The sequence below is a fragment of the Bactrocera latifrons genome, unplaced genomic scaffold (genome assembly GCF_001853355.1).
Source record: "Bactrocera latifrons isolate USDA-ARS-PBARC rearing strain unplaced genomic scaffold, ASM185335v1 scaffold_1, whole genome shotgun sequence".
NCBI classification, from domain to species: Eukaryota; Metazoa; Arthropoda; class Insecta; order Diptera; family Tephritidae; genus Bactrocera; species Bactrocera latifrons.
In genome coordinates this window covers 1,653,926-1,674,625 of record NW_017534407.1, presented here as the reverse complement: position 1 = coordinate 1,674,625, position 20,700 = coordinate 1,653,926, and the positions used below count along the sequence as shown (strand labels likewise).

At 32.2% G+C, this 20,700-nt stretch overlaps 1 protein-coding gene across 7 annotated transcripts in view; it reads right to left on the bottom strand.

Moving 5' to 3' along the window:
- The window catches only part of LOC108965318 (calcium-binding protein E63-1), a 116,480-nt gene that overhangs the window by 13,617 nt on the left and 82,163 nt on the right, over window positions 1-20,700 (bottom strand). For all 7 annotated transcript variants that reach the window (XM_018927661.1, XM_018927652.1, XM_018927644.1 and 4 more), the window contains one exon: window positions 19,734-19,877. In XM_018927661.1, coding sequence (XP_018783206.1) covers window positions 19,734-19,877 — 144 coding nt within the window. The remainder of the gene's footprint in view (window positions 1-19,733; window positions 19,878-20,700) is intronic.

Here is a 20,700-nt window from a genome sequence, read left to right as displayed (position 1 = left end):
CTCTGATGAAAATATTGAAAAAGTTAAGGATATGATGCTTGGAAAAGGCAAGTGTTAGAGAGATGGCAAGAGAACGATTTCGGTGGATATTTTGGGTATGAAACGCGTTCTTGCTCCACTCGTGCCGATAAAGCTGAAATTTTTCCTCTTTCGACATGCTTGATCCTGCGAATTTCGATCCCACATTCATAAAGAGCATTAGAACTACCGAAGATAAATGGTTTTATGAGTTTGACAAGCAAATAAATCAACAATCAACGGAACATGAAGATGATGGTTATTGTTTTTGATTGATGTTCGTGGTTTTTTGCATCATAAATTTGTTCCGGAGGGACAGACAGTCAATAGAGAGTTCTATTTGTCCATATTGAGGCGTTTGCGTGAGAATATCCGTCGAAAACGGCCGGAATTGTGGTGGAAAAATTCATAAAAATATTTTTTGAAGTAATTGGAAACGACATTTGAGTCTGATAAGAGAAAACTGCACGTTTCCCAGCGAAAAAAATATTCGAATTTTTTTTACTCAACCATGAACATTTACACACAACCGTAATTTGTGCCTGTTATAAGTCATTATCGGAGCACTTATGAACAGCTTGACACACATACAGTTATATATAACAGCAAATTGTATTAGGATTGCGCTTAAATGTTTTTATCTTTCGCAGTTTGCTAAAAGGCTGAGCTGCCATAAAGTAGCTGCCTTAACTTTCTGCTGATTAAATTTCTACGCTCCCCATCAATTTTGATTGAACATATTGTGATGCATGCTACGCATAATTGATGAACCATTTCTCGTACGATATTGTTTTGTATTGTATATATATATATGCATACTTGGGGGTATAGCATTATAATGAAGTAGATGGAATTATCTGAGTTTGTACATAGTTATTGGTAGCTTGATAGACAAGTTGTCGAGCGGAGCATGAAATGCTTTGATAAAAGAATAAAAAAGTAACTTAGTTCCAAGTTGAAACTACAAAAACCTTTCTATAAAAGTACCTATATATAAAGTTTTAACTAATCGTTTATTGAGTGGTCGAAAAATGCTTATTATTTATTTTTGCAAATGGAAATAGTTAAAAAGCACCTATGCGGACACGTTTGCTTTACTCCACTCGACTAAAATCATTTTTGAACGTTTGGGTTTGGAGTTAACTTTAGTAAGATTTAAGGCATAGTATATTTCCTTTTTATATTAGTTTTGACAGCTGGAAATACCATCTTGCAAGTGACACTATGCGAATGTTGATATTTGATAGGTTCGTTAACATTATTCAGAAAAGCGTCTACACTCGATATTTTAACGATCAATAGCCAATTTCGAAAAAAAACGGTATGTTGGTTCTGCGATCTAGGCGCGAAGACGCATAGACATCTGCATCTTGAAAGATCGGCTGTCTTCCAAATAAGTAGCTTTTAGATTCCTTAAGGGGTTAGATGAATTACCTTGGGTAAAAACAGCTTTTTTTCAAAAATTGTTTTCTCATATAAAAAGAGAAATATATTTTAGAATTTTTTATTGTTACAAACATACACTATTAACAAAGAAATTCTGAAATTTTTGGACAAAAAGTTTTAAACTTGGTCATTGCGGAGCCATTTCTGGTAACCCCTTTGAAAAGAGATTCGCTCGCGTTGACAGGGTAACTCCTTGCGGATCATATAAAGTGAAAAATTATGTGTTTTAGTTAAAACATTAACAAATACTGAAGTTGTATTTTTGACACATATTTTTACAAAAAAAAAAAATTTAAATTTATAATAGATAAAAAATCCTTCGTCCAAGTCATTAAGAATTGTATCTCAAAAATCTGTGTAAAAATTCGTGAAGATCGGTAAAGTAGTTCTCGAGAGTACTTGTCGTTCATTTTCAAAAATACAGTATCGGGAAAAACGCGATTAAAGACGGCATATAGACTAGCTAGCCTCGAGTGCACAAGTTCTCAATGTTGTATCTCCGAAACCATCACTTGGATCAACTTGAAAATTAGGGTGTAAAATTAATAAGACAATAAAATAAAATCGATTTTTTGAAACCAGTAAGGCCATGTAGCTCCTTAAAGCAGTTATATTGAATGAGGTGACTTGAGTTGAATACAGCGTCAACCAATATAGTTGATACTTTTGCTTTACTCCATCAGGTCTTATATCATTCTAAATGAGGCAGGAAAATCTTTTCCATCTATAGCGACCGATCTTAGCACAATGACACATTAGATTATATCTCATTGAAAATGTGAGGGTTTCATTATGGGACATATGCGCATTCATTAGTATTTAGCGATATAGTCCATGTCTTTAACTAAACCTAGACTGTGTGTCCTCTGGTCAGTATTCCATTTAGGAAATGTGTTGCCACTCAAATTCATTCACTTTAGTATAAAACAAATGCATAGGAGACATATGAATATTCAGAAATGTAAAATCTCACTGCTTACTTTATTGATGGTCACTGACCGCAATATTCATAACAGCTGCTATGGCATCTTCCACACTTGGTCTTAGCTATATGCTGTCCTTACACTTTGACTTATGTTGTGCTGATCATCTCTAAGTACAACGTACCTATTCGCCTTGACAAATCGCCTTTATATATACGTATGTAATCGCTCTCGTATGCATGACCACATTGCAAGCTGTTGACTTTTGGTCCATGCAAATATTTTCATTTAATATAACAAGTCAATTGAGCTGAGCATACTTGAGCTGCTGACACCAAGCTTTGCCACATAAGAATAATATGTGCAGCCCAACTACAGATGAACACTAGGATTTGTAAGTAAAACAGAAAGGGAATATTGCACAAGGAGCCAAAAAATCCTTACATTGCTGCAAGCTTGAGCTCTGACGCAATACTTCAGCTGACAAACCATTTATTAACATTAAGCTTCGTCGAGGATTGTGTTTTGATAACGAAATTTCATTTCATACAGTATTGCCATGCAGTCGTGATTTCACCAAAAGTGCATTGTATATATACATATATTAGGGTGATTCAAAAAAAATTTTTTTTTTGTCGTTTGGTACTTTGAAAAATGGGTTCCTAGACATCTCTAAGGAAGCCTCTCCAGGAATGAGTTCTTAATTGTGACGGGAAGGTCCTCCTACCTATTTTTTCGTAAACCCAACCGTTTAAAAGATATTAACAGTTAAAGTTTTAGTATTTTTGGGAAAATTTTTTATTTCTTATGAATTTTATAACTCAATGAAATAAAATCATTATGAATGATGTATCTAGTGTGGTAAATAAATGAAGCGGAATAAAGTTTGAATGAAGTGAAATAATAAATTTTCGATCCGTCTGTCTGTTGATATATCGATGTTACATTTTTTCACACGTCCTTTTCTCCCCAAGAAGCTACTCATTCGTTGTTACCACCGATATCGGACTACTTGCGCACATAGCTGTCATATAAACTGATCACTCAAAATCCTTATAAGAAAAAACTTTTTATTTGACAATATATCTTCATGAAATTTGATATAAATCCTTCTCCAAGGTAAAGGTAGTGCTGCAATTTCCGAATAAATTGTTTAGACCGGATCACTACAGCATATACATATGTAGCTGCCATACAAGCTGAACGCTCAATAGTAAGGTAAAAGATCTTTTTTATACACGTTTTTTACTATAAGTAATACACCTGCAAAGGAAAACGTTGTTATGGTGTTTCGGTTGACCTGACATTAACATTTTTTATTTTTATTTTCAAAATCTGTGCTTTCAAAATTCTAGTGCTGTATATAGTTTAGTTACATTTAAACATTTGAATTTATTACTTTTTGTGTTTCATTTTTATAGTGAAAGTAGCACACTGGCTACGATATTTCTCTGTATTTAGCAACCAAGCGCGTTCATTGCCTTTAATATTCAACAGTTCTTACAACTCCATTGACTGTTGAGACGGTAAATGTTTCATTTATTACGAAAAATTTGTTGGAATTTGCTTTTATTTGTGTGATTGCTCCTATTAGAGTTATCTGAAATCGTTTAGGTTATTGCACTTCACATACAAGCATACTCTTGTACATACATATTTTGAATGAATTGCTTTAACCAATAAAAATTATTGACTTGTGCCTTGCTAAGAGATTATGATGAAAACTAATTCAGTGAACTATAAAGGTTTACAATCGTTGAAGGCTTATAAAATGATATTAAGAATTGAAGTTATGTTATGAAAATCAAATCATGAACAAATCGTGAGGGGTATACGAAATTTTTTATTTTCCGAAAATACCAAATATTTCGTCCCAAAAATAGTATGCTTTAGGAACTAATTGTTTGTCTGGTGATTTATACATACATTTTTGAAAGGTTGGATATAACCGCAAAAAATATGAATTCAAATCTTGTGATATAGTGCTTTCTCATAGAAACAATACCAACTACATGGCTTTTAATATTTGGATATAAAGTATGTTATTTATATATGACCACAGTTAAGTTGAATTTACTTTTATACGAAACATTGACGTCACCTTCTAGCACGGATCTTGAACCACGATAGCTTCCAATTTATAACACAGAAAAATTAATAGAATTATAATCAAATATCCGATGTTTCTGGTTGACTTTTTACCATATATGTACTACTGTTGGCAAAAAGCAGTAAGACTTCTTCATTTAAATTTCACGCGAAATATCTTTTTCTAGGTTGGAATAACTGTCAGTGACATCTGTGCCAAATGCCAACATCAAAATAATTATTCGTGTTTAGTAGACGCTTGTATTACTGAAGCACATAAAATGCATTCGGCGATTTTTACAATGAGTAGAAGTTCCATTAAAACTTTTTGTACGGAATAAAATGTCTGTTGCCGAAACTTTCAGAATGTTGTAAAAGGTCTTTGGTGATAATTGTTTGTCACGAGCAAGTGTTTTTGGTTGGTACAAACTATTCAAAGAGGGTCGAGAACACGTTGGCGACGAGCCACATGCCACTAAAATAACGAAATTCATGCTTGAGAATCGACAATAGAGATTTTACTTGGAATATTGAAAAGAACAGTGAAAACCATTTTGAAAGATTATTTGGGCCTAAAAAAGTGAATGCACGATTGGTTTCAAAATCAGTCCCTTTTTCGAAAAGCGGAGTCACGTTAACGTCTATGGAACACTGCTTTCCTACTACCAGGCTGTCAGGAAATGTATTATTACTGGTGCTGAGTCTTAGATTTATGCTTACGACCTGGAAAGAGGCGATCAATCGGCCGAATATCGTTGCAAGGAAGAGCCGAAGCTGAAAAAAACACTGCAAACCAGTTCAAACGTCAAGGTTATTTTGACAGTTTTGTTCCGAATTCCTTCCGATCGACCAAAATGTCAACTGTAATACAATAAGAGTGCTACGTGTCGTTTGCGCGAAGCTATTCGTGATCTGAGGCCGGAATTATGGGTCAACAACTGTTGGTTTTAGCACCACGGTAATGCACCGTCGCGTACTTCATTGATTCTTTATGAATTCTTCCCCAAATTTTGTAAATTGTGTATGATCTGGCTATTCAGCAAACTCAAACGATCGCTTCCGAGAAAGCGTTCGTAGTCAATTGGATTTACTTTAACATCTATTTCGAGGAATGGAAAAAGCGTTAGCACAAGTGTACTGTGATCAAGGGAGACTTTGAGGGGGACTATATAGATTTTGAAGAATAAATTAAGAATTTTAAAACTATGCACAAAGTCCTACTATTTTTCGCTCATAGTAGTTTACCAGTATATAAGAAGATGCGATAAAATTAGATGATGATGGAGCATTTAGTATGCTTCAATTTTGATTAAATTTCTTAAATATATATTAAAACACGATATGTAAACGCTACTTCAATTATATCCTTGCTTTGGCAAGATAATAGACCAAAATGTTTGAAAATTCCTCATCTTCACAAAATGTAAAATAGTTACAGTTGCATAATCACTATCCTCACTAAAAGTTACCCAGACTGCTTGCTGCTAATTTCCGGTGCAATTTTTGCAAACTTATAAAATCGTTTCTCTTTGACTCAACACACTTTCGCTCAACTCACTACCGTCGATTTACTTTAACCAGAGCCACTTGACTTGAAAAATTAAATAAATTGAAGAGGTTTCGTGCTTTTTGGCTATTTCTCTTTGAGGCTCTATTTTTTGCCAGCGAACTGTAAGCGGAAGGAAGTACAAGTGGGTTGCTGTAAAAAAGGACAAAATAAAAGAACGAAGTAAAAGCACGTTGAAAAACGAAACCTGATTATAGTTACTAACACATAACATTGCACTCGTGCGGGCGCACTTAGATAACTTAAAGTCCATTGCCGGCTAGACAGAGTGAACTGTAAAAGAAATTTGCCGTCAAAGATTACACAAGCTAAAAAAGTGAAAATGGCTTGTGGCATGTGTATATAAATATGGCTTTGGTAAGAACATATCTTCAATATCTAAGCATAAAATGTCAACTTCATTTACAGTACTATACAAGTATATAGAATATAGTTATTTCGGTAAATAGCAGCCAGTACGCTGCGTAGCTTTCTACAAATATTTTCACAATTTTCTTAAAGAAATTATACGACTTTTATTTGCTTAATTGTGTTTATTTTTCACTTCACTTGCACATTTTCTTACTTTTTTTACAATTTCAATTAGATTATAAGTATTTCTCTTTGGTAGAAGTACACATATTAAGCTACCACAGTTGCGCTATACTCGTATTTATTACATATGTAAGTATATATGAATGTCTTTAAGCGAGTATTTGACTATGAAATGCAATGCGCTTGGAGTGTCTCCTTCACAGTTCAGCTATTTATCAGCTGTGGCTTGGGCTCTTTGTTTGGCAACATAAAATTGCTCACATACCGTTATGTGTGCACTTCCTGTTGAAATTACGTTTCGTTGTTTGCGCCACCAACACAAATACCAACGCTTCATACATATATGTACGCAAGTACACAAAGTCATATACAAAAAGCTTGCACTGGCGAATAACTGCTAACACTGCACACACTATTGAAAGACGCCAGACGGTTTCCGTGTAAGACTTTATTTCTCGTACCCCGTTCATTTCCTTTGGGACCGTGTATGTTCTTCGTTGTATGGTTTACTGCGTTTTCGCTGTATTAATTCCGTTGTTTATTTTCAATTGTGAGCTCAGTGTCTTATCTGATATTTTCGTTTCTCACGCGTTGTTGCACTAATAGCATTTGCATTCAATTCTCACTTGCAGCTTTTCAGTTTAGTGGTCGTGTAACAAGCGATACCGTGGCGTATACGTAACATTCTGACAATAGTGGCAGGTGTTGGATTTGTGATTATGCATATGTGGCCAACATTTTGTGAATGTGTATGTAATAGAAGCTTAAATAAATTTTTCTGTGAACATATATATATATTTTTTGTGCTTGCCACATATGCTATATAACTGGAATATTTTACTTAATATACTTATTATGACAAATATAAGAGCGATCGCATCTCGCTATGAAACACGTTCTTGCTCGACTTTTCGCGATAGAGCTGAACTTTTTTCAAAAAAAGTACAATTCTAACCGAGTTTAAGGCTGAAAAAGCAATGAATATCATCGATCAACCAGATTTGGCTCTGTGTGACTTGTTTTTTGTTCCCCAAACCGTAATTGTCGCCTCGTGGAACCCGTTTTCAGTCGATCGAAAAGATAAAACAAAATTCGCTAAAGGAGCTGAAGGCCATCTTAAATTCTCGGGTACTTTTTGTCACAATGTAGATACAAAAGTTCAAAATATATACATATTTACTTATCTAAAATCAATATAGAACTCTTTTCAGTCAAAGCTCATACACTCACAATTAATATTACTGATTAATATTATTACTCATATACCGCATGCCTATGGTTTGATACCATATGCAACATTTTGACAATTTTTTTGATTCTCTGGTAGAAAATTTGAATTAATGGGCTACAGAGCTCGTACCTGGCAATACTACATATACATACTTGAAAGGTCTTAACATAATCTATAAAACGACGCTATGTATGATTAGTTTGAATATTGAGTTCAACAGTTATAGATGTGTAGACATGGAGTTCACTAACACCGAAATTCGCGGTACTTTAAAGTTTTCCTCCGCTAGAGGGGGTATTATGAAGTTGCCGTCTAGCTGTAAATAGAATAAAGAGCAAAAAGCTGGAAGGGATATATTTGATAACCTATTAAATTGATGATGATGACATAAAATGGTGATGATGTTAGGTTGTCAAATATCTCACTTCCGATTTTTACTTTTTACTTCTGGAAAGGAGATATTTGCCAACCTAATATATTTTCTGTTTTCACTTTGCAGTATTGCCCTTTGCTTCGCGAAACTTACTTGATTGTTATTATTAGGCAATATGTTGTTCCAGTTTATCATAAGAATTGTGAAAAATGAATGCCATGAAAAATACCGGGCCTTTTTCTTACCTATAATCTTCAAAAAGTGGATTACCATATCCTCACAGATCGTCGAGGCGTTAAGCTTGCTAGAAATTTGTTAAGGCGCTTCATATCAATCCCAGCTACTTCGCCAGATTTGCCGAAGGTGTGTCTATCGATTCTGGCAAAAGCTGGAGAATAGAAGAGAAAGTAATAAGATAATTTCACCTCGCCTTAATCCTTACAGCATTGACAAAGAGCATCCCACAAAATATTTAGCTGCATCGCTGCTGAATGTAGGGCACAGTATCCGGTCAGAATATTTACGATTGCGGCGATATTGATTAAGCTAATAATCGGAGAAATTCTTATGGGTCAACAGGGGCCAGAAAAATCGTGCAGTTGCACAAGTTCAGGTTGTTGACCGGTATTTTCTCAGCTCATTGGTCGCCCATAACTCCAGCGCTGGAGAGCAAGATGATGACTCGTTTCCAGTCGAATGAAATTGTGGTTAGTGGGTGTAATGCGGAAAAAGTTTGATGCTATTACTAATAAGGTCATGCCAGATAGCCGTTTAGATATCGGGGTGAATATATAAAAAAAGTATAAACTATTTTTCGACTTTTTCATATCTTTAACACTTATTATGCAGTTATAAGTAGATTAGGCTGAAATCTGCTTTATACACAGGTATATGGGTTTATACCCAAAATTTGAGCTTGCTCGTGAGTCTTTTGTATCCAATTACATTGACTAACTGCATTTGGCAGGTAAAGTAGATATTACTATCATTAGCTGCGAACAACTGAGTTTACGGAGGAGTGCCATAATTTGCATACATATGTATGAATATATATAATGAAATTGTGTACAGCAAATGCAAAGTGGTGCAATTTGCACATATGTACGCAGCCTAACTCGAAACATTAACCTCAAACAGTGTATTTGAATATAACCACGCCTGAACGTGTCGAGGCATAAATAAAATGCATATATTATATATAGGGTGTTCCTTAAAGAAGTAGTTCATAGTGAATGTATTGGTACTCAGTATACTTGAAGCAAAAAACCGTTTATTTTCAAAAAACATTTTTTTTAACACAAAAAAAAATTAAATATTTTATTAATTTTTTTTATTATTCCAAAGATGCATATTTTACAAAGACTTTATAAAAATTTGAAAGGAAAATACTTTATAAAAATTTTCCGGAAGTCCCTCGGAAAAAAGATGCCTTACCACATCATTTGTAAAAAAAAGTAATACATTTTTTAATTAAGACTAGGTATTGCACGAATAAGATAATGTGAAAATAGTATGTATGGCAGATATTTAAACAGTTTCATATTAAATTTTTGTAAATAAAAAAAAAGTTTTCGTTTAATATTTTGTAAATTTTAACCTGTGTAAAATTTTATTAAGATCGACTTAGTATGTGAGAAGGGCAGAGATGATCCGCCTTCTCACTTTAGCTCGCCTTTAAGCGGATGTTTTATGGCTACCTAGAGAATACCTGGTCTAAGTCCGGAGGCCGTGTGCTGCTTGACTCATATAAATAGTTTCTGGGCACTACCAAGAAAAAGCCCGACAGAGAACGTACATTTAAAATTTTGTAGTGAAATAATTTTTAGCAAAGACATAAGACATAAGTTAAATAAGAATAAAGTACTTAAGTGGTGAGCAGAAACTTGTGGAGGAAAAATGTATTTATTGTCGAACTTCATCTGGTGTGATTCCATTCGACTACATATATAGACTATATAAAGATTATTTTTGTGGCGTTAAGCCAAGTTAATAGTCTTATTAGATGTATAAACGCCACAAAACTTTTAAACTAAAAAGCGACCAATATTACCCAACTAATTTTTTTTTCTGCATATTGGTTGAAATAAAACCTCTATACTCCTAAAACGCACCCTTAACTATACATAAATACATATGTATATATATCCTTGTATGCATACATTTAGGAGCAACGCCTACTCAGATTCTGGCAAGTATAGAATGCAAGTAGGCACTTCATACATGAATGATTTTGAGAGGATAAAAGCATTCACCAAATCCTTGCACATACAAGCGTACGCACTCATATATCAACGCACATATACGGACGTACATAATTGCATGGCTATTCGCGTTTTAACTTAATAAAGCGTATGCGTATAAGTACGTGAATGCGTGTGCGTTATAAAAGCCGGTTTATATAACAGGCTTTTTTGCCACTAAAGTGCTGAAGTGAGTGAATTTAAATATAATTAACGGTGTTATTTTTTTAATTTTTATCGTTTGAATCTACAGGAGCAGAGTACAAGCGAAAGTTAATCGTTTTCGTAGTAAAATAGTTGCATAAATTAGTATTACTCGTAAATTTTAAAGCCGATAAAGTGAAGCTGCTTATGTATCAGGGTGGAAAAAATGGGTTTTTATGACATAATAGTATTTAAATTAATAATTTGTTGCTAAAATATATAGCATTTAAATTTTTGATTGAATTTTATGAAATAATGTCTTTGGAAAAGTTGTTTGAATATATGTTACCCCTTAATTGTTTCAGTAAATCGATTTTTTTATATATATTGTTATTTAATTTTTCAACACCTTTATAATGTTGTCCTAAATGTTCATATTAAGAGCGCCGTCTTTAAACGCGTTTTTCTTTTCGAAACTATGTTTTTGAATTGATCTTCATGAAATTTTACACAGATACAATCCTTAAAGACTTGAACGAACCATTTTTTTTCGACTAAAAATATTTGAAGAAATATGTCGCGAAATTTTTATTAAAATTTTAATTTTTTTTGTAAAAATCTCTGCCAAAATCCAATTTTCAGTTTTTTTCTTTCGTCCAAATTCTAAGATAAGTTTTTAACTAAAACACGTATTTTTCACTTTAGATGATCCTATAAGGAGTTAACCGGCCAATGCGGGCGCATCTTTTTCCGAGTGGTCACCGGAAATGGCTTCGCAAGGCCGATTTTAAAATACTTTTTTTTTCCAGAAATTCCAGAATTTGTTTGTTAAACACCATTAATGTAATGTTTGCAACAATAAAAAAATCAAATAAAATATTTATTTTTTATATGAGAAAAATTTTTTTGAAAAAATTTGGTTTTTACAAAAGGAAACAAATGTAACCCCTTAAGGGCTATTAATTTATTACAGTTTTGAAATGGTAAGAGTGTAATATGTATGCGTAAAAATCACTATGAAATAAAATGAGCCTGCAATCCATAGTTTGAAAACAAGCGAGTAGATGGGTAGATAGATCAATCATCGATCTACAAAAAATATGACCCATAAAATACCTTTCAAAAAACTAGCACTCATACATTACGAACCATTTGCGTATTTTTATGATATATTTACTAGCTCCACTTTGTACGCGTTGAAAAGAATAAGGATCATTAATTGAATGCGGCTTGTTAGCGACACTATAGTATTGAATGCATAAATGTGGGTGTAGTTACAGCCAGCAGTTCACGCATTTACGCCTAGTTAAATTAGAGTCAATTGAAAAATCTATACTGTTTATATATAAATTGTGACGCAATCAAATACGCAATAACGAAGTTCAAAGCGAAAATTAAATTTTCACGCTTTCACACTTCACCATAAATATGCGTCACTAAGCTGACGACGTTTACGCTGGCCACTAGCATGGCATAGCAGCATTTGCAAATTGCCAAGGATAAATACGATTAAAGCTGTTCGAAATTTGTACTGCGACACAAGCGTGGCAATAAAGAAAACGCAACGAAACACAACGCAAAGTGGAGCATACCATACAAACATATGTGTGTGTGTTTATATTTTGGTGATGTAGGCGCGTGCAACTTAAAATGACGTAATCGAGGCATCGCAAAAAACACTCTCATACGTGTTCACTTCGACTTTACATTTTTATTTATATTAGAGGTAAAATTGTAAAAAAATTTCTAAAAATCAAATTAAAATGTACGTAAATAAGAATGTAGAAAATTTTTCTTAATTTTCTAAAAATATAATAAAAAGTATGAATGACAAGCAAGGAAGTTCGAGTGAAACCAAACATTTTATATTCTTGCAACTGACATAAAAAAAAAAGAACTTGAAATTCCTTTAGGTGCATGCAAAATTGTATATTGCGGATCGAGCCGGTTTTTGTATATTTTTGGCAGAATACAATACTGTTCCTTGCGTTTCATAAAGTACCTCACATACAATTACGAATCATATGGAGTAAAGTCAACCGAATGTTCGGAAATCTTTATCTTAGTTATAATTTTCGACAATTTTTTTTATTTTAGGCACAAACATACACTGTTATGAGTAAATATGCTCTCTCATTATCGTTGAGATAACTTACTTATTGGCATATATTTGCGGTACAAAGTCATACGAAAGTTTGAGAATCTTTACATTAGATATATGGGGTAGCTCTGGGAAGTATTGACCCCATTCAACAGCCCGGGGCACAGACAGACAGACTGTCAACCGGATTTCAACTCTTCTCATCGTTCTGATCCCTTATATATGTATATAACCCTATATTTATCTCGATTAGTTTTGGGTGATCCGTACAACCGTTTGGCGATCAAAACTATTATACGCTGTAGCAACATGTTGTAAGGGTATACAAATTCCAATGATTATATGAGCAATTCATGCAATCAACATATTCAAATTAAAAAACTATTTTCCAAAAAAATTAAAAAATATTTTCTATTTTATTAGTCAACACATTCGTTTTTCAAGACGACCGATATAATTTATTCAATGAACATCCCTAAATATAAAATGTAACTTTGTTGGGAGATTGTCCGACAATTGAATTCGGTACAAATGTCTTGGAAGGCTTTACTACAAAATATTTGGATATAATTCTAATAGATTTCTCTTTTTTAAAGTTTCTGTCTGGTATGTGAGTCATTTTATGCTAGAAGATTTTATAGATTGCTCTAGATATAATGGTAGTAAATCAATTGTTTTCAAAGAATGTTGTTGAGATTTTTTTGCATGCAAGATTTATGATGTGTTAATTTGCCCTGACTCAAGAGTGAAGTCGTAAGACTATCATCAGTAAATAAGCGATTTCTAAAGGAATACTTTGATCTCAAACATCTTAACAGTGAATATCTGTCTATTTATTTATCTTTACTGCGTTAATAATCCTATTTTTTAAACTCTCAAGTTCAACAAAACTTAATTATTTACGCTGTGAGTGTGTAATTCTATATGTATAAGCATATAATATAAACAATCATACAAATCCTTTTAAAAGAACATACTATAAATAAATATGAAATGCGCACAAAGAATTCACTCATATTATATCTGCCTATACATATTTTTGCAATTTAATATAGAATAACAAACGTCTTTTAACACTTGAGTGGCGATTGACCCCGAACGTGCTGGGAATACGATTTCAAGGAGGATGATTTTCTGTCAAAGCGTGCACATGTGCTGAGATTATAAAACGCTGTATGTTGTGATGCATATGTGAAAATACATACACAAGTATAGAAAAAGAGAAAGGAGCACTCATATAGTATGCTATAAATAAATATGGAGCTACTAATAAATATAAAAACTCCTTGCGTATTAAATTAAAGATTATTTTATGAATTATTTTCAATGCATTGCACTATCACAAACATTATAAACTATTGAAATTCGTGGTGTCGAAAATAAGAGAAAGTGATAGACTGCTGATAAAACTATTTGCTATAATTCGCTTGCTATATAATGCAATAAAATTATGTCCAACATAAATGGCTGCAAAACAAATATTGATATTACCACACACTTTATACTACTACCACTACTAATATATTATCATCTCTACTATCATCTATATATTAGAACGTCCGTTATATCTCACGTTGATTTTTTATGCAAACTCTGAAGTTTCAATGTTTTATTTATTTTTGGATTTTTTGTTATCAATTTTTTTTCTCCAAGGCAAATAAAATCATAATTCTGAAAAATTCATATTTAATAATACAACATTTTTTTAAATAATTTTCTGAGAAACACTCCTTTTAGCTATATGTAGTTAAAGTTATGTATCAAATGTCCTGTTTCGTACAGCACACCATGACGTATGAGAAACATGGAATATATAAACCACTTGTAACTGCGTATAACTTTCAACAATAGAGCAGAGGTTTTATTAGAATAACACTTTTTGAAAGTTGAAAATGTTGAAAAATTCCATGTTATAAACATTCAGTGATTTAAGTAATTTTCATATTGATATTAAAGAGCTTGTTCATATTGAATACTTTTTCTATGGCAAAAATTTAACTTCAGAGGATGATTGCGAAAAAAATCATGTTCGTAACTAACGAACACTCTAATATATATTATATGTTCATTGCTTCAACGCCTACAAACTTTGAATATTGTCAAAGTAAATTAACACATAAAAGACTTTTCCGACTGCTTAGCCAACAGTTCAATTGACCGTGCGCTCAATTTAATTACACAGTTTCAATACAAACAAATATTCTATGATTATTCGTTCGAGACCTCGTCAAACCTTATTTTTTGTGCGAGTACATAAAAGGAAATTGATTGAATCCCCTAGATAATTCTACTTTTATACTTATTTAAACAACTTTTGCACCGGCATTTAGTTGGCTTCGGTTGAGCTGACGAATTCATTGTTATAGAGTAGCAATCTTAAAGCCACAGTGGATTTAATGTCATTAAATTTGGCAAAATAATAAAAGTGTCGTATTGTGAATTCAGAAATGAAAAAGCAAAATGAGCATTCAAAAGGATACTGATCGCAAATATAAAATATATAAAAATTGTATATATATTATAATTGGAGATTCCTGCGCTATATTATTCTATAATCCCTATTCAAATTTGTAAAAATATCTCGTCAAATAAAAAAATTCATTCTAATCGTTAATTTTGTATGACAGCTATATGCTTAGTGGTCTAAAATTGTTGGTTCAGACAAATGAGAAACTCCTTGGCAAGAAAAAGATTTGTTACAAATTTCAAATCTGTATTTCAAAAACTGAACATTTTTATGTATATTTATTTTAAAGGAGATCCACTGGGTATTAAAAATCTTGGGCGAACTTATCTTTTCGGGTATACAAGCTTTTTATTTTCTTGAATTATTTTTATTATAAATAAATACACAGCTCCTGTCAGTTTTATATCACTACTTTAATTTTTGTTTTCCATTCGCTTTCTTCATATTTTCATCGATACACATTAAAGCACTTAATATTTAATAATAATGATATATTCGACACATATTTATGTCTCTTTATACCGCCTTTTGTTTGAAAATTGGTGTTAACGCTGTCACTTAACCTTAAAACAGTCAGATGTCAACAACAGTCATTTTCTATGCTAGTACTTTACTTGTTGAACGATGTACATATGTGCATACATATATATATACACATATCAACAAGCGTGTACATGCCACATGTCTATACGTTCTAAATATCTTTCCCGATGGTATTCAATTTCCACATGCATCTTGCTTGACAGACATTCTATGGGAGAAAAATTACTGCCAATCGAAAGGTTATGGAGCGAGTGAATTAAAGATGCAATTTATAAGTCAATCATCTGGAAAATGTCGGTGGCAATATAAATAAAAAAAAATATATATATAAAAAATTTATGAAATACGTCCTGATATGCAGTGCTTTTAAATTTATGGAGAGAATAAAATTATTGCAGAAGAGTTTTATACTTACTAAAAGAGCTCATCGCCGTATTGGACTCATTGACATACTTTAGTGCTCATAAAAAATAAAGTGAAATTACCAAAATTATTTTATTAGCCAGCTTTTTGTTTTCAATATATTTTCTTTTCTTCAATATTTATACTATATTTTTTTTTAATGTTGAAAACGCAAAAATTTTTAAATTGCTGTCAATAAATCTTAACTCTTGAAAGATTAATTTCCGTCATTTTCACAAGTCTTTTACAGCGCATTCTCCTACACGATGTTATAAAGTGAAACTCAAATTGTTTTGCCATTTTAGCCTTTGTGCATGAAAACTTCGCCGCGAGCGATAATTAGTCGTTGAGATTGTGAGGTTAAAACATTGCAGCATTTGCTGCCAACATTGCTGTGGTAAACGCATTACTGCCACATGGTTAAGAGTAGAAAAGTTCTATTCTAATTTAGGCATATTTACTTTGTATAAATTTGAAGCAATACATGGCGTATGAGTAACGTTCAATTATAATTCATACTTAAAACATTGAAGCCAAAATTCCGCTTAATCAATAATTAATAATTCCGCCAATAATTTAGCAAATAAAAAGTTCAGTAGTGATTTTGCTTAAATACTTATACTCGCTATCTTTAACCTATATTGAAGGCATGTAGAGATGAACTTGGATAACATTAAAAAAAAGGAAAAATAATTCAATGAAAAAGGACCAATGTTTCAATTAGTTTTTTAAGGTCCAATTGTCAACAAAAGTTTTGTGTACGTTTGATCGTTCAACCCTTTCTTATACAAATTCTTTATGAATCCACGCGTAGACCAGTCTTGATACTTTCCGATACTAAATGAAGTTCAGTTTCTAAGTTCAAGTCCTTTAGGATGACTCACTGTTTATACCTCCTCCAGTGTATCATTAGAGAAGAAATTATATCTATATTATAATTATTTTGGTTTTAGAGAAATAAAAAGTCATCGAAATTAACTCTAATGGCCGCAAATGCGCAACATTTAATCGAAATAAAGTATTCGGAAGCAACTAAAGCGAAATCCGTTTATGTAAACTAAATACAATGACACTCAACTCGTTATTATTATTGCTGCCATTTAAATTTAACTCAAAAGTCATGTGGACACGCAAAGTGTTTAAAATAATAGAAAAGAGCAATTATCATAAAATTAGATTATATTGCAACACGCAACTTTTAACTAAGCTAACCAAGCATTTGATAATCTAAACCAAAATCGTAGAATTTTTAGAGTGAACAAACAGGAGTAAAGTAGTACGCATACTCGTATAGTACTTACATAGGCATGTATGTGCATTACATGTAATTGTCGTTAACAAGCAAACAACACTTATAATTATTCATAAACTTTTCACAAAATGTTGTCAAATGCTTTTAAAATAAATAGTTTGCTTAAATTTATGAATCTTGGCTGCAAGCATATGATTCTAAGTTGCAGAGGTAATAAGTATGTACGTATATGCTGATATTTATGTGAACTTGCATCGCTTGGCACTCATAAATTTGCAAAACTGTCAACCACAAAAAGTGAAATGCAAACAAATTGCATCATAAAATCTGTAGCACCCAGTGAGTAAGATAAAATGGCGTCTGAAAGTGACAGTGAAGGGTACAGTTCTACCATAAAAGAAAAGGCATATATACTATATGTGTATGTAAGTGTGTACCTAAGTATAATGCGCAATTTATACCTCGTTAACTACTTCGTGGGGGATCGAAATGCTTGGTAATATATTACTTATAAGATTTTGTGTAAGCTGATAGTTAGTGCCATTGGTTATATGACTCAAGTATTTTGTAAAAACTTCTCCTTCTTTAAGGGACTATACCAGTGTGACAAAAACCAATTTTTTTACTCGCATATGCTTTTTTGATAGCTTATAATTCCATAAATATCTTGTGAAATCGGGAAGGTCGTATCTTGAATAGTTTTTGGATGGCAGCGTTCTAAAGAGCTATCGCTCGGAGGTGCAAACATATACTCGTATAGGGGAAACTTTAAACGCGTTTTTCTCGAAACGAAATTTTTCAAAATTGCTGGCATCATAACTCAACGAGAAATTGACCGATCGACTCCAAATTAATACTCAGTATTTTTGAATACATTTACTATACAATGACATACGATCTTTTTGATCGGTTGATAGTTGTCAATTTTTCATTAAAAAAAACGACAATTTTTTACCTAAAAAACGTTTTTTTTCAAAATTACTCCACTTTGTTAATTTTTAATATTTTTCAAAGATCGTGGGCCATTGTATAGGAAATATTTTTAAGTTTAATAAACTTTTTAAATTTTTTTATTTCAGCTGCTCATTCGGACGGAATCATGCCAGCAGTTGAGGCACCTCCGAAGACAGCCCATACCTCCGTTATTTTTCAACATTTTTGTAAAAAAGAAAATCTTAAAATATAGCTGAAAATATACCTTATTATGTTCAAAGAAGTTCGAAGTATTCAATCGCGTACTTTCTCATAAAAAAATTCACGAAAATCGTCTAATTTCTCATTCGTCACAATGGTATAGCTCCTTAAGAGCAATTGATTACCTGAATATTTAGTCTTATTTTTATGGTAAGGGCATGTACTAGAAAAATTTGGGAGTTTTAAAAATTTTTTTTTTTTAACGATAATAGCCAATGTGTTTATTGATATTAAAAGTGGAAACAAAAGATACAAGTTTAAACACGTAGATTCATTCGACAGGTCATGTGCATATCATATCTAAGCACTTTTTAATAAAATGATTTTAGAAATAAATATTTTCAAAATTTCTTAATTTTTTAAATAGAAAAAATTTTTTTTTTCTCTAACATAAAGATAACTGAAGAGAAGGCAGTAAATTTGAACTGGTACATCAGGTACATCAGGTAAGTGTTAGAAAGACTCGTACCGATAAAGCTGAATTTTTTTCAAAAAGAGTACTGCAAATAGGTCTTTTTAAACATACTTGATTGTGCGAATTCCGGTCGCATATTCATGGAGAGCATTATAACTGCCAACGAGACATGGGATTTTGAGTTTGTTATGCGAACAAGTCAACAATGATCAGTCAGTCGATCGATGAGATGAAACAAAATTCACCGAAGAAGCTAAAGGTGCTTATGAAAAGTGTTTCGAGGACTGAAATAACCGTTGATGGAGATTGCTTTGAGGGCGACAAAGTAAATGTTGATAAATAATTACGTATTTGGCGTTTTATTTATATTTCCGGATATTTTTTAAGTATTTATTATAAAAATTGCATAAATTTGCGAACATTTTTGTTTTAGTTATTCCTCGTTAGCAGTGAACCTGCAAATTGTGTTTTAATTCTAAAACAAATTTAATGAATCGTCTGATTTTGTTTTAGTTTAATTCACATGTCTACCAAGTATATTAGTAGAAAAATGTTGTTTCTTATTTCATTTAGTATATTTTTACATACAAGAGTTTTTTTTCCTCTAATCGTTTTTGCATTTTCTTCGTTTACGAAGCATTAATAGTGCTTCAATGAAGATTTTTTGATACTGCAAGTTATATCAACTCTTAATCATTAGGAATCTATAGAAATATGTACGAATTTTCATAAAACACTTAAATGCTGCCTTTCACTATATTGCATTAAACTCGAAAGGTAATTTTGTATACTCACCAGAATGGCTTGCCTCGCGTATGAGATCGTGTATGATTTCGTCTCGCACATTTATGCCAAGATTTTTCAACATAAATTGCAACTCATTTGCTGTGACACGCCCATCACGATTTCTGTCTAAGAGATCGAATGCAGTTCGCAAATCTGCAAAAAAAGAAAGAATGATAACATTTTTATTGAAATAATATAACGACTTTATAAAAATAAGTAAATAAATAATATCTAAAAAATATTTCGAGAGAACTCTATAAAACTTGAGGAAAATGTAAAATACTTTTTTGCACATTACAAATTTCTTAAGGTGCTCTTCTTGTTCGTAGACAAGAAAAAAATATATCAAACTGAATACTGAATGAAAAAGGGAAGGGAGACGTATTTTCCCTTTCTGATAATTATATAGAAGACAATTACATTTAAGTATGTTTTAAAAACACTTATTTTATGAAAAAATATATCAATGAAGCAAAAGTATTCTTGCAATTCCTAGCATACTTGGCTACATGGGGACACATTTACTAATAGTAATTGAAATAAATCTATATATATATCAATATTTAAAAGAAAGTTGTGTTAGTTACACCATTTATAACTCAAGAACATCTGAACCGATTTGGCTGAAAAGTTGGAGAGGTAGCTTAGAGCCAGTGTAACTCATAAATACAAAAATTATATTTGAAATAATAAGCATTTGTTCGAAATTCATGTTTGTAGGAATCGTCTGAATCCACATGATACAATTTTAAAAATATTCTTCCTAAAAAATCAGTCGTTGAGTATATATTATACCACGTATATCCCAAAAAGACTGATATTATAACCTTTTCAGCCGGCTTTTTCGTCTTTCCACGCCTCAGAACTGGTTCATCATGCGCAGGTCACTAGTCGATTTTACTCAAGTGGGAAATGATGGAGCCATGTTTCTATTGTCACACACCAATGCACAAATTCGGTTTCATTACGATTAAAG